The sequence below is a fragment of the Carettochelys insculpta genome, chromosome 10, assembly GCF_033958435.1.
Source record: "Carettochelys insculpta isolate YL-2023 chromosome 10, ASM3395843v1, whole genome shotgun sequence".
Lineage (NCBI taxonomy): Eukaryota > Metazoa > Chordata > Testudines > Carettochelyidae > Carettochelys > Carettochelys insculpta.
The window spans coordinates 41,428,421-41,444,202 of NC_134146.1; the positions used below are offsets into that span (position 1 = coordinate 41,428,421).

At 42.3% G+C, this 15,782-nt stretch overlaps 1 protein-coding gene across 9 annotated transcripts in view; it reads right to left on the bottom strand.

Annotated features, from left to right (window-relative positions):
• Window positions 1–7,923: 7,923 nt before the first annotated feature.
• TBL1XR1 (TBL1X/Y related 1) overlaps window positions 7,924–15,782 on the bottom strand; it is a 212,848-nt gene continuing 204,989 nt past the window's right edge. For all 9 annotated transcript variants that reach the window (XM_075003874.1, XM_075003877.1, XM_075003879.1 and 6 more), the window contains 2 exons: window positions 14,647–14,748; window positions 7,924–12,683 (listed from right to left, as the gene is read on the bottom strand). In XM_075003874.1, coding sequence (XP_074859975.1) covers window positions 12,657–12,683; window positions 14,647–14,748 — 129 coding nt within the window. In that variant the 3' untranslated portion in view covers window positions 7,924–12,656. The remainder of the gene's footprint in view (window positions 12,684–14,646; window positions 14,749–15,782) is intronic.

Below are 15,782 nucleotides of genomic sequence, written 5' to 3' on the forward strand. Positions count from 1 at the left end.
GTTTTCTATTTTTGTAGCATCTCTAAGCTCCCAGACCCTGAACATTTCACAATCCCCATCTCCATCATGGTCAAATGGTTGATAGTATATTCCTACTGCAATGCACTTATTATTTTAGCATGAGATTTCTATCCATGGAGAATTTATGATATAATTTGATTTATTAAAGTGATTTACTATATTTGACTCTGTGCTTTCATATACATTGCCACTTCCACCCTAGCACATCCTACCCAGTCATTCATGTATATTTTGTAACCCAGTATTAATGGCTTCCATTGTTTATTATTGTTTCATTAAGTTTCTGTGATGTCTTCTATATCACTATCCTTATTTAAAACCAGGCGCTCAAGTTCACCCATTTTGAGACTTGTAGCATTTGCATGCAAGCACTTAGAAAATTTATCAAAATTATAGTTGTCTGCTTTCACGAGATGTAACCTCTTCAGTTTCTACTTGAATTTTATCTCTTCTCCACGTCGCCACTCTACAGACATCCTGAATAGAGATCTGAGCAAGGAACACCACTGAGGAAGCCTGCACCCTCGTGGTATAAGCCATCAGACATGGAGCTAGGACCTTGACTAGGTAATAGTGCATCATGGTGCAGGATTTGATACAGGAAGAAAAACACTGGAATAAGATGGGTAAGCCCCTCATCCATTCAGCAAGCATAATGAAGATTGTGGCGATATGCAAAACAGTTTGCTGTGTTCAATGTAGAAAGCTAATGTCTTGGTAACATCCAAGGAGTAGAGGTTCAATCCCTAGAAGTGGTGTGCAGTTTGGGGAAGAACAGGCAAAAAAATGCCCTGGTGCACAAGCAAAGGGGAGATTACTTTAGGCAGGAAGAGCAGGTAGGGGCAGAGAGGCACTTATCCTTACAAAATACCACATATGGGGTTTGGTGGTCAGGGCTTGGAGCTCGGAAATCCTCCTGGCTACTGGAAGCCATCAGAAAAGTGGCCTTCCATAAAGATAGGACAGGGACAAGTTACCAAAGATTTGAAGGGAGGCCCCATGAGCTGGAAGAGATCCAAATTGAGGGTCAATGGAGGTAAGGGTTATTTAACCTGGGGATACAACCTTTCCATGTCTTTGAAAAAAATGTTTCACAGTGGGGTTGGCAAAAATGGACCTATGACTCCCCCTGGGGTCGCAGACTGAAACGGCAGCCAAATGAACCTTGAGGGATGACAGGACCACTTCTGGGCATTTTAGGTGTAAAAGATGACTGAGGACCAAGGGGATAGCAGTCTTCTGAGGGCGAACCCCTTTCTAGAGAGAGCAAAGCAAGAAGCACTGCCACTTAAGTATTTATGCATATGGCCGTCGTGGATGTCTTCCTGCTGCCCAGAAAGACCTCCATAATTGAGTCTGAGCACTGAAGCTCTTGAGAGGTTAGCCATGGAGTCTCCCTGCCTTGAGGTGGAAAGACTGGAGGTTGAGGTGCTGCAAGGAACCATGATTCTGGGTTAGAAGGTTGGGGAAGAGCGGTAGAGCTACAGGCATGTCCACCAAGAGGGTGAGCCTATGTTGCCAGGGCCACAATGGGCCAATGAGAATCACTTCTGTGTTGTCAAGTCCAATTTTTAGAAGGCCTTTGTAAACCAGGGAGAAGGAGGGAAGCACATACATCAGGTAGCCCGACCACAGAATATGGAACATGGCTGCACTAGAGACACTAGATCCATGTGGGGATGACCCCACCTCTGGAAGATGGAGACAATATCTGTCCTGAAGGACCACTCATGGCTGCTGAAAGTGGCTGAAGTGATTAGGCAGGGTGTTTTGGGCCCCAGCAGGTGGGTTCAGTGCTACATGCAAAAAATCCCACAGGCCCAGAGCATCACAGAAGAGGGGAGAAGAGTGAGCATTAGCCTGTTTGTTTCTATAGTACATCACAGTTGTGTTGTCTATCAGCACAGAAACTCAATGGCCCTGTAGATGGTGAAGGAAGGCCTGGCAGGAGAGGCAAACCCCTGATGTGAGTACTGTGTTTGCCCAGGTGTACTCCCCAGTCTGATTCCAATGTGACCAGAGACGGGGAGGGTTGGGGGCTGGCAAAGGGGACCTCCACATGCATTTCTTGGGGCTGCAGCCAGCAATTCACTGAGCAGAAAAGTGACGAGGGCAGGGTGATCTGCCCATCTAAGAATCCTGTTTGGACTTGTGGATCATTGTGAACCAAATCTGGAGAGGACAAAGGTGGAGTCTAGTATGCCATACCATGAATGTGTAGGCCACTTATGTGGCCCTGGAGCCTCATGTAATTCTTGGCTGTAGTGGTAGAGAACCATTAAAAGGGAGAGAATGATGTCTGTGAGTGTCTGAAAGTGGGACTGGGCAGGAGGGCCCTCACACGGGTAGAAGGGACCCCAATGTGGCACTAGCTAAGACTTGGGAACATTGAGAATGAGGCCCAGCAGGACAAAGATCACCCATGCCAGCTGCATGTGCTGGCTGACCTGCTCCTGGGGCCTACCCTTGGACAGCCAATTGTTGAGGTATGGAAAGACCTCTACCTAGTATTTGTGTAAAAAAAATGCCACCATTGCCAGGCAATTTGTAAACACCCTTGATATCGTGGAGTGGCCAAATGGGAGGACTGTGGATTGGTAGGGCTGACCATGAACCTAAGAAACCTCCTGTGTGTGGGAATGAGGAAAATATGGAAGTATGAGTCTTTCATGTTGAGGGTGATGTACTAAGTCCCCCAGATCTAGGGAGGGGATCATAGAGGCCACGGAAACCATCTGGAACTTGTGGCTCTTTTTATGAACAAGTTCAGATTTCAAAGATTCTTAATGGGGCTTAGCCTGTCCTCAGCCCTGGGGATAAGGAAATACCAGGAATAGAAACCCCTGCCTCTGAATTCCTGAGGAAACTTTTCCATTGCTCCTAAGTCTAGGAGGGATTAAACCTCCTGACCGAGGAGTTACTCGTGAGCAGGGTCCCTGAAGGTGGGCATGTGAGGGTAGCGAGAATTGGCTGGAATATCCCAACCCTACCATGTTGAAAATCCAACGACCCAAGTTAATGCTGTACCAAGCATGGAAGAAATAGGATAGATGATTGCCAAATGGTGGGAGAGAGGGAAGAGATCTGGGAACTGGACTGGTGCGTCATCTTTGGGTACCACCTCAAAGGTTGGTCTTAGGGCTGGGAGTTGGCTTAGAGTGGTCCTCCCCTGGCCTTACGATGAGTAAGAGGGTCACCTATGATGATTATTTTTGCCCTGCCTGCTAGAGTTTTCCTGTCTAGGGAGTCCCTGGGAGAAGCATGAGGGCAGTGGAGGGCTAAATAGGTTGCACTGAGGCCCTAGTGTGGGGACCCCAAGTGACTTAAAAGAGTCACCTGGGAATCATTAAGGCTGTTCAGTCTCATACCTTTCTTTTCAGTCAGGCAGTCAAAAGGGAGGTCCCGAATTTTGATCTGGACCTACACTGGGAGACCTGTCACCCATAGCTAGGCTTTGCACCTCATGGCATTTCATGTGGCCATAGACCTAGTGGCCAAGTCAGCTGAGTCCAGAGCCATCTGAAGGAAAGTGCAGACTACAGTCTTGCCTTCCCCCAGGACTGCCATGAACTCTGAATATGAATCTGCGTCAATTGCTCCTGAAAATTTTAACAGCATATGCATAGAGTTCTAGGGGTAGCTGTTCAACAGCACCTACTGATTTAAGATGCAAAGCCAGAGGGGCCCCCCATTTTAGTAGACATTATGGCCAAAGACGTTCAGCTTCTTAGTCTCATTGTTCTTAGGGGCCAGCCGCAGGTGCCCCACCACTCCTTGTAATTAACCATATCAACCATGAGGGATGTAAGAGGAGGGTGAGTGGAAAGATGGTCATACACCTGCTGGGGGACAAAGTAGTGTCTCTCTACTCCTCTCACTGTTGGAGTGTGAGAGGCTGGGGTCTGCAACACCCTGGTGGTAGACTGGATGGGCCTTTAGGAGCTAAGATATCCATCATTGGGTCTACATACTCCACAAGGTCTTCCACTGGCACAATGAGGCTTCCATAAAAAGGTCCTGATGTGCCCTCGCATCAGGGGCAGGAAAGGAGGAAGAAATGCCTGTGACCACCTTGTCCAGAGAGGAGGAGGAAGATTTCCTTTGAAGAGGATCCTCCTGACCCTGGGACTCTTTGGCATCCCCCAAGCATTGGGAGCTGAAATGTTGGTTGTTCAGTGTCCGTCAACATGTGGTGAGTAAGTACTTGAACCTGAACAGGCCTCAAGGGGCTCAGGAGCCACTGCTGCAGTCATGGGTGACTAGCAGGACGAGGACACCAAAGCTGCCCATGACGCCAAGCCCGGACCCTGATGACAGGCTCAGGGCATACGGAATTACCATTGCTCAGGTGTCTGCCAGAATGAGGATCAAGATGTGTACAGTGCCAGAGAAGCCTCCCAATGGCAGTACTGAAAGTGGAAGCAGGTGAAAGAACTGTACTGGCCACCTCTGACTCCAAAGTATGTTCTGAGGCTGATGGTGCCAGATGGTGCTGGGGAGTGGCACCTAGGGGGAGGCGATTGCCGCTGTAATGCAGAGGAGTTGGTTGTCGCGATGCCATACAGGAGCCAGCGCTGGCATGAGTGCATGTGATGGCAGTGTCAGGGTGTGGGGACATCTGCTGCACTGTGGCTGGTGATGCAGTGTGCATTGGAGCTGGTGCTGTGTGCTCAGTCATTTGGATCAGGTGCCTTGAAACTTCAAAAATATTCAGCTTTGAAGGCACGTGCAGGTCCTCTTTAAGAGCTTCCTGCCCCAGGAAATCCAACAACATTGGACTCAAGAGTCTGCCTTTGGGGCCTGAGGTGACAGTGCAGAGATGCCTCACTGTCCTTAAGGTGCCCTGCCAAGAGGTACACAGACAAATGGAGACTGCTGGCCTTGACTGGGGACCAACCCCTGCAAGTCTTCTCATGCAGCACCAGAGATGAAGAGTTGTGCCAGCCAGAGGAGCCCATTTTGGCAGTCTGGGGAGCAATGCCAATGCTTTTTTTGGGTCTTCTTTAAGAGGCACCGATGCGTCCCACGCAGAAGCTGGTACACTTTGCATGGAGTGCATGCATTGTGCACTCAGTCTAGCATAAGAAGTTAAAGTGCTGACTGCATAAGTAGGAATTTCAAGCGCTGATTTCATTCTCTCTTAGCCCAAGACTGGGAACTCCTGCAAATAATGCACTTATCTGCTTAGTGTCCTTCACCTAAGCACTTGAGGCAAGCTGCATGCAGATCCCCTCTGGGCACAGGCTTGCCACAAGTGACAGTTCTTAAACCAGAGCTGTATGCCCCGAGTGGAACTCAAATAAGAAACAAAAAAAATGAAGCAAAGTTGGGAGGGGAGAACCCTGCAACTATCAAGTAACCAACCTCAATCCACAAGAATTTACTAAATGTAAGCAAGAAACAGATAAGAAAATACTGTTGGGGGCTGTCTTGCAGAGCAAGAGAAAAAATGCTCCAATGATTGTCAGTGATGGTAAGAAGGAACTCGGGGGTGGACGGCCAGCTGCAGAAATCAAGTTCTAATGGGGGAACCAATTTTGTATTAAAGAATATGCCACTATGCACAGCAGCTACTCTCAACAGACACCTCAAGAGAATTAAACAAAATTTAACAACTACTTAAGCATATGGGGAGAAAGCCTAATGCCTCTAAAGTCCATGGCAAAACTCCTACAGACTTCAGTGAAGCCAGGATTTTACCTCTAGGCTGTAAGGGAAACTCGGATGCCATCTAGACCAGGGGGCATGAAATGGGGGGCGTGAAATTTTGTAAGGGGTGCAGCGCAATTGGGCTTTCCCTGTTCCCCCACAGCCACTCTGCTCTTATTATGCGGAGCTCTGCCAAAAGCTGTCTCCTGGTCTCCCCCACTTCATGGCATTAGTTCACTTCTGGTATCTATCCTGAGGACGGTGTGGCCTTGCTGCAGGACAGCAGCTTGGTTAATGACCATCCCACAAAGTAAGCAGCAGCTGAGTGTTCAGGGGAACTCGGGCTGAGCTTCCCAGTGCACACAGCCTGTCCCATGCAGGTGAGGTTGTGGGATGGGGTGATTAGAGAAGCCAGCAGGCTTCACGCTATATGCGGAGTAGACAGCTGGGCTTCCAGGCCAGGCAGGATCAGCACCTGCTAGCTACTCATTGCTTGCTCCCACCAACTGTGAAAGTACTGTAAGTCTCCCTCCAGCAGTGTTTGGAGATCTCCCTAGCACTGGCTCTGGGCTCAAGCTCCATCAGGGCTTTGCTTTAGAAATGCTAATTCTATTTTGTCAGTTGTATTCACACTTTATTCCTTGAGACACCGTAGGCCAGGCTTGCTGAGAAGCTTCTGAGAGTCTGATGTAAACGAAGAGGAACATATTTTCCTTAAAGTTTCATTGCTGCTGAAAATCCCTTACAATAAGACGCAGTGTAAGTTACAAAACTAGCACAATTGCTATCAACCTCTTTCTGATTAATGCCGGGGTCACAGAAATGATCTTGTAGGTCCAATGGATAGAAAAGGAGATTTGTCTTTTTTTTTCTGGTCTCTCTTCCTTGAATGAGCTAAAAACAAAAGCCAAGCTTCTCAAAAGAAAAAGTGGCATTCAGACAGCTGTCTTATCTGCTGCTTCCCCACCTCGCTCCCTCAGCCTCTGCTGCCACTGTTGCTGAGGGAGTGCAGCACGCCACTTCTGGGAGACCACTGCTCACTTCCAGGGCTATCCGAGGGGGTGGGGGACTGCCAATTGCAGGGAAAAAAATGGGGCTTGATGTACAATGTCTGCTCACCCCGATCTAGACAGCTTTGAAATCACTGTTCACTGGAAGACAAAATCTGTTATGAGTTCTCCAGGTCCCTGGTCAAGATGAAAATATAAACCAGCACCATGCTAAGGAATAAGGATATACAAATGTTCAAGTACAATATACAAGTGATTTGGACTTCAGGCACCAGTGAAATATTCAAATCCCTAATTAGAGGGCTCCTATTATATGCCCCTAACATGTAATATCCGATGCTTTACTGAGCACGTGCAATGGGGCACCATCTACTTCTACCTATCTTTTCCCACGTCTGCAGGCCTGGGAAATAAGAATAAGCACCTAATATGCCCATTTTTTTCCAAAAAGCTTGTTAAAAGCAAACATACAATTCTTCATGTAGGTGACGATTTACCAAGGCAGTTAAATGTGTATGTTAATTTTTAGCATGCGAGAAGAATGCAGCAGTATCACTGAAACTAAGGTGGGTAATGTTCCTTCCTGAATCAAGGTGATACAGCATTACTACTGCTATGCATTTAAGAGTACTCCCCGCTATTATCATTAAATGAATTATTTTGCATTTAAAAAGAAAATGTGCTAAAATACATGTACACTTACTATAACATTACTTGTCTTTTTACCATGCCAACCGTTTGCAAATATACTGTACCAAATACCTTATATTTAAAATGCTTTACAGAACATACAGCCAACATAATATCAAAATATATTTTATTCTGGACCTCTTTCAGATCTGATTCAAATTACAGTTGTCAGAGCAATACAATGCAAAGGGAAACTGCAACAGAAAATGTGCCTAGAAGGGATATGGGTTTTGGGGATAAATCATTGTGATGTAAAACCAAAATAATATCATAGTGTAATTAACATGGTCCAGGACAGTATAGAACATCTATATCAGTCTTCTTTAGACAATAATCATGAAAAATGAACAATGAAAGTCCTTTAAACAAGTACAAAAAACTGTCATGGGCTGTTTACACTTTTACAACAATTGTAGTTTAACTGGATAACTGAAGAAATGATGCAGACATTTTAATCCAGTGCTATAGGTAGGCTCACAGAATTAGACCCAACGGATTTGTAACTTCAAAATGAAACCATTGCAACTACAGTGTAAATGTTGAGAGAGAGAGATTAAAAAATATTTCTGTATTCTAAGATTACCAATCTGCACCCTGCAGTCTGTTGTGAAACAAGATTGCCAAGTACACTGGACTAGCAATGACATGCAGACTGTTTTCCTGACTTTAACCACAATGTGCCAGGAAACCCTTAAGAAGTGAAATGCTTGTTACTAAAAGGAAAAAATTCATATCCTAAATTAACATCAGGCTTCAACCCAGGAAAGAAGAGAATTCGGTACCTTTTCAAAACTATGGGAGCTGAAGCTCTAACACAAAATCTGCTATTTTAAAAAAGAAATGGTGCACTTTTCTGTTGTTTTGTCTGCCTTCAATCATAGTAATGTTGAAAAGTCATTATGGAATATATTTCAGAGCTTGAACTGGAGGAAGGACTAAAACTTGAATATACCTCCCTCTTCACCTGGGAAAAGGTCAGGTGTCTTCATGGAGATTTACTGCCATCTTCCAAAGCAGTACTTACTTTCAACATGCCACAATGTTGTTCCTGCTTTTAGCAGACTTCTGTTGATCCCTCTTCATACAAGTCCTACAGGCATTTTCAGTACAAAGAAGAGGTCTGTAGGAGAGTACTGCTTGCCAAGGAAAGGACTACTGAGCTAAATACTGCAGAGTTTATTCAAGCAAAATTTCCACTGAGTGAATAGGTGTTCTTTCTGGCCCATTATACCAATACTTAGATTGATCCAATCCTCCAGTGGTTTCTTAGGCAAAACTTTCCCCTGCAGTGAAAAAGTCAATGGGATTTTTGACTAAGGACAGAAGAATTGGGTCCCATGACTTCTCTTTAATAAACAGAGGAAATATACTACCTTTAATTTATAAGCTGAAAAGCCACATATACAATTCTAATGAAGGTCCATCACATGACAGAATTAAAATAATTAGTTATTAGATTGCTCTATAGGCAAATCCAAGGCCAACTGGTACAACAGCCCTAATGTGCCTAAAACCTTCCTTAATACCAAGGATGCTTTAAAGTCAGCAATGTCTCACTGAATACCATCACATGAGGTACGAAGTGTAAGGAAAAAGGAGTGCACTGAAAACGTAAAAATTAAAGTTGGTAGAAATCTTTGGCCTTTCTCTTAAGATTTTCTAAAGTGTCCCAAAATTTTTCAGAAACATATTTCAACTGTTGCCATGCAAACTCTGATAATTATTACTTCCCTCCCCAACTCAGAAAAAGAGGCACTTTTATTATTTCATAGAAGAGTTCCAGTCCTCTGTCAGATAAACCATTTAACCCTGTAAAGATTTACTAAGCAACAGCATTATCAACACCACAATTAAAAAAAAAAGGTTTTGAGGACTTAAAATACTGTGTAAACAATACTAGAAAGTCAAAGGTTTGGAAATCTTTACATCAATTTTAAATCACAGGAACAGAAGTAAAAATAGAAAATGAGGAAATCTCCAGGAAAACCTGAAACTCCTTATGCAGAAATGAGAAATAAGAAATTCCAAAGCTCATGATTTAAAAAAGAAAAAATGCAAATCTGATAGCAGCTCATGCCTCATCCCATCTGTAAATTTGACCAGCTCTCCCGAACTACAATTCTCCCCCAAGAAATCATTGTGCTGGAAAAAATGTTATTTATAAACATGCACAAGGATTTATACACATTTATCTTCACATGTTGAGAGCAGCCCAGCTAACTTCAAGTGGACATTTCGCACGAAAAATTAAACATCTGCCTAAGTCTTCTCAGAACTGGGTCTTTTTATTAGGCATGTACCCCTTGACGGGAGGTGTGTAAAAGATCTACTCTGTTCTACTACATGTGCACTAGAAAAGAATCTAATGACCATGGTGCTCCTTCTTGCCTCACGTAAACCATGGAAATAAGTATCATGCATGCATATGGCTAATACTGAATACTAAATCAGAGAGAAGGAAGTTTGTGCAGAACAGGAGCAGCGCTGTGGCATGTTGATAAAAAACAGCAGCAAAAAATATCTTGGCTGGATCCTCACAGCCAGATCATTGCTGATTCACACCAGCACGATGTCTGGCTCATGTATCCAGAGACACCCAGCCCTATGAAACTGATATTCCTGAAGCGTGTACAAACATCTGAAAACCCACAGTCATGTAGTAATGAAGCCCTGTATTTTCTAGTTATGGATATTTGACATTATGCTTAAACAGCTAAAACTACTCAAAACTGAAACAGCTGAAGAGTGAGAAAAAGACAAGTGGCAACACCATCAAATATGGCTGTGGTTTTGCTGTCATGTCACAGAACTCCATAACTTTAGTTTTAATTTGCTGAAACAACCATCCAATACCTTGTATGAATGTGAATAAACTGTCCATATTAAAATACAAAAGTACTATCAAGAATCACCTCTGACTTTCAATTTTAATTCAGTGCAATCGACAAATGCATTGCTAAAGGAAAAATGCAGCTTAAATATACTCAAAACATTTGTGTCTATTCCTGGGAGCACAGTTTAAAATTATTGCACAGATTTTTTTAAAATTTTTCTGAATAATGACAGAGGTCAGCCACAGTCATGAACCTCCAGCGACAAAAGCAATATTTCAAGTGCCAGACACTCAAGATATTAGGTCTTCTATATAATGTAACTCACAGAGTAGTTGTTCTAAACAGCAGTATGTTTCAAACCGCTAAAAATATCTGGCACAGAACCATTATGAATGACTGCCTTTATGGATATGAATGTTTGGTTGTTGTTAAATATGGTGTATTACAGCATTATCTGCCCCACTGATAACAACTAGGATACAAATTAAGAATGTATGTCTTCTCTTTACCACTGGCAAACTGCCACCCTACCTTAGCCAAACTCAGACTTGCTTCAAGTCATCTGTGGCAATACCAGAAATCAATGCCTAAAGAACAGTTCTGTTAAAATGTAAAAGCTGCATTATTTGGATTAAATCAATTAATATTAACTACAAAAAAGTTAAAGGTTAGCAATCATAAGCCATCAAATTAATTTGTGATTGAAATAGTGTTATAAAACTGATAATTATTTGCAAAGCTCTATAATATAAACCATTTGTTATGTTAAATGTGTGAGAGACAGATTTGTCAGCCTCTTTTTATAGAGATTTATACGCCTGGCATGTTACATGAGACAAAACCCTTTTGACTCCATATAGGTATTAACATGACCTCATGCTATAATTTACAAATAAAATCACTTTCAATATACTTTTAATCACATGGGCAGAAAAAGGTTTGCTGCTTATATATATGTCGCTGTAAGAAAAATATCTGATATTGTAAACAGAGTAAAAGACACAGTATAGTAGTGATTATTAAAAAAATAGCAGCTTACATCTACCTTATATTTGGAAAAAATGTAGTCACAAGATACAACAAACTGCAGGACTGGAGCAGCAGGGGAATTAGTGCAAGTATTCATCTTTTAAATAAGCTGAATCACTGCTACTAAAATAAACTTGAAGCAAGTCCTCTGTTTTTAAGATTTTTTTTAAATCTAAGGTAGTAAACATTTTGCCTGTTAATGGCAGTGTTATCAAATATATGCCAAAGATTTTATTTTGTATAAAGAAAAATTACATTAGATACTTTCATTACTGGAATTTGGTTACATTAAACATCTGAGCTCCTACAAACAAAGATGGGCAACTTGTAGAAGCTGTGGCATGAACCCTCATCCAAAAGATTTAATTTCTTTTAAAAAACAAAAAAACAACCAACCAAACCCCACCCCACCCCAAACTACATTTTGCTCCTTTTCACAATAGTGCACAATTTAACCATAAGTTAGCTATGGTCTCAAAGCAACAGAAGATGCATATGTTTGTTTGTTTGCACCCCTGTATTTTCTTCTGTTTTTCTTGTGCCCTTCTAGTATTAAGTTTAGCAGAATTATGTCCCAAATAAGAAATTACTGCATTTCAGCCGTGCTATTAGAAATAAACCACAGCATTATACCCATTGCTGATGTACTTTCTAGATTAACAGAATGTGAAACTTCATGTCTCAGAGGTGAGTTTTTTCTCTCCCCTAGTCACCCACCATCCCCTGTCCCTCCCCACTCAGAACTGTGCTCTCAGAGCCACAGAATGTACCAAATATCCACAAGTCCATTCACTCTACCTCTTGAAATAATGCGTTAAAATATATATCTTTTAAAAGAAACTCTGTTTAAGGTGAAAAAATATAAACAAGGAACTGATTCACTCCCTTACTTCATGCATCCGTAAACTTAACCAAAATAAACCCCAATGTTTAAAAGCTAAGAACAAAATATCGCTGCAGGTTTTATGTAAGTCCATCTTCTCTGTACACGCAAACTGCTCAACTACTGAAAAGGGAGGGGGGAAAACAAAACCACAAACCATCGTGACTCTGGATTTAAAAAGGGGGAAATAAAAGCTGGCATTAGTATCTTCCAAATTTGGTACATGTACGGTCTGCTCTTGTATGGTATATTTCTCTCTCTTCTGTTTTTCATACGTGAAACTTCTAAATGCTATTTTGGGGCACAGCAGATTCCAGCACTTGGTGAACAGGATTCACAAGCTGTGACAAAACTCTGTCATCCTCTTCAGGGTGTAATCTTTATTTTATTTTATATACAGTATATGTATATATTTCTTTTAGGTTTGGCTGTACTGGACTGGCCATGGTTCAATTGAGACTATAGCAGTACATGGGTTAGGGACAGTCATTTTGGCTATGTACACATTCATAGTCGGTCCATGGCTTCCAACTAATACCGCTATTTCCGTAGGTCTAATACACAAACCTGTATGAAAAAAGAAATACATTTAAGGAAATGCACACCATACAGTATTTTTACAGCTACCCAATTCAGTGTGTAATATAAACACAAATCTATATAGATTGACAAAAAAAAACAAACAACATAATGAACATGGTGCATTATCTACAAACTATGGATACAATTTAAAGAGACTGTTGGTAAAATTTTCAAACGCACCTAAGACATTTAGCAACTGAAGTCTCGTTGACTTTTATTAAAACTGAGGCTACGTCTAAACTAGAGGGCTTTGTCTACAAAACGCAAACCAGGGGAGCATCCAGATTCCCAAGTAAATTGACAGAACACAGCACTTGTGTCGACAGTCTTATCGCACTCCCCATGAGGCACAATGCCTCTGTCAACAGAAAGCTGGTCTGAATGGTCTGGGGGGCCCTCTGGCAACACACGGCTTCTGGGACACAGGGCAGCCCTGTATATAGTGCTTCCGGTTGGCCGCTTTGTCGAGAGAGTGATCAGGCAGTCCAGCTGCTCTCTGTCAACAGAGCAGATCACTCTTGCAATCCGCTTGGCAATTTGGCCATGATCTGTTGACAGAAGTTTTGTCAGAAGATATCTTCCGACAACAAATTCTGTCGACAAATCACTGTAATCTAGACATAGCCTAAGCTCCTAAGTCATTTTAGAAAACCTGATGTACCTGCTATTGAAATGTTACCCTTTACATTGTTATTCCCTGATTAGCTGACCATTTGATTAAAAAGGGGCTTTTTTTTCCCCTCTATGCTGTAACCAGGTGCTCCTTGTACTGCTACCCCGTCTTCTGTTCTGCAATCTCCAGCCCCTATAGGTGTTCTATAGCCCACTGATGTGTCTTGTCATCCTTAAAATTGCAAGATCTTTGTAGCAAGTTCCATCTTTTTTCTTTTATGTTTGGACAATGCCCAGAACAATAAGATTAAGTGTCTCTGAACACTCTGCTAATATACACATAACAATCACCACCATGGGATTTACCTGAATATAGTGACAAAAATAGCTAGTCTCAGGCAATTCCTATGCAAAAGCAAAACTTATGTGTAAATGACAATAATATTGAACTACTATTTCTTTTTCACATAGAGAATTCATTAGCTAGTCAAGACACACAATAGTTAATGAGGGGGGTTATTTAAAAAACATTCAAAACAAGACGTAACTAGAACTTCAGCTGTTTGTTTTTTGTGATAGTAAACTAACAAAAATGATACTGTGAATTGTTTTGTGTAATATGTGTTAGGTTCCAGATAGATAAAAGCCAAGAAATCTATCTCATTAAATCTGCATGTGGGAGGAAGAAATATTAGAACAGATTGGACAAGCCAGGAAAAGAACATCTAATAGTACACAGTCTCCTATCCTAATCTAATCAGAGGAAGCACCAATTGCTAAAGCCTGGAGTTCCTGCATGTCCACAAATTGAGGCTTTCCTACCAGAATAAGACAAAACACATGCAAACTATAAATGTGTTCATCACTTGGTTCAAAGACACCGTCCTTTTGTTTCACTAGTACCACTTTCTGGTATAACTAAGAGGGAAAGCTGTGGGTGGATTTAAATACATCATCTCATTAACAAACCTCACCAGAGATGGTAGAAATAACTTTTTTAAAATGTGCATTTAAAACTAGCATCTCATGACAAATGAACTTCATGGAGAAATATCTTTGTATTTTGTCAGAATATATTCACACTGTCTTCCCTTTAGGATAAGTAGAGAACAAATATCTTCACATTCCGAGACCTCCTTAGGAATACCAAAATGCTGGCCACCCACTTTTACATGATGCAGACTATATGAAAACTTATTTTAACTGATATGAAGTCTTTGAAATGTAGCAGAATAAGCAAAATATCTCTTCTTTTAACCAAGTCGTTCAGTTCACTGATTTTCCAAAAAATAAATACAAATATATATGTACAACATGTTTACTCTGTTATACTTACTGAACCATCTGAAGCACTTGCTCCAACTTTGTCTCCTGCTGCATTCCAGCAAACCTCAAAAATCCCTCCTGTTCCTCGATAACTGTGAACTAAAGCACCCGTCTAGAAGGGAACAAATGATATGCAATTAGTATGATAAAATGAACATGAGAAAATTGAGTTTGTACAGTACAGCAGACACCTGAGATAAGCACACTCAAGTTGCGCACATCTTGGGTTAATGCCACTCAGAGAAGTGGTGAAACTGACTAGTTCTGGCTGGAGTCAGGGGTGGCAGCTGACTCAGCTGTCAGTTTCCCTGCTCCTGTCAGAGGCGGCAGCTGAGATGCCACCCGACAGGAGCAGCTGCTGCCCCTGATAAGTACGGTTTCTCCGCTCCTGTCAGAGGCAGCAAGAGTCAGGCTGCCACCCGTGACAGGAGTGGTTTTCCAGCACCTGTCTAGGGCAGCAGCCTGACACTTGGCTACCACCATTGACAGGAGTGGGGAAACACCAGCGTTGCTGTGCTGGTCAGATTCCTGGCTTCAGCAAGTGGCAGGGAGCTGGGAACCAGGCAAGGCAGCAGATTCCCTGCTCCTATCAGGGACGGTAGAGCCAAGAGTTAGGATGCTGCTCCAAGGGGAGTGAAAAAACTGACCAGCTCATCAGCACAGGTCAGTTTCCCCTGTTCTGTGAGCGGTGGACAGCCCAGAGCCAGGCTCTCCGCTGCCCCGCCTCTCACAGGAGACAGAAAACTGACCAGTGCAGCTCTCCCAAGTTGTGCGAATTTTGATTTATGTGGGATTGCGCAAGAATGAAACCCCTGTGTAAGTCGGGGGTCTACTATATGTGTCACTTTTAAAGAATGAAATTCTCTACAGGGGAAATGATCCATGTAAGATCTCACATACATTTAAGCATTATGTTAAAACGTTTATGAAACTCTGTAATCCTGTATACCCATGATAAACAGGTTTGTTACCTTTCAGATGAGAGGCACACCCGATAGTCATGGTCAGTTTACTTTAATAAAGATCCTGTGGTAGGTTTTGTAAAATAAGGGCATAACCTACCTTAATTTTTATCAGGAGTTACAAAGGAAATTTTTGATAGGCAGATTGTACTTTCATTTGCATACAGCATTCTTGTTTCAGCTG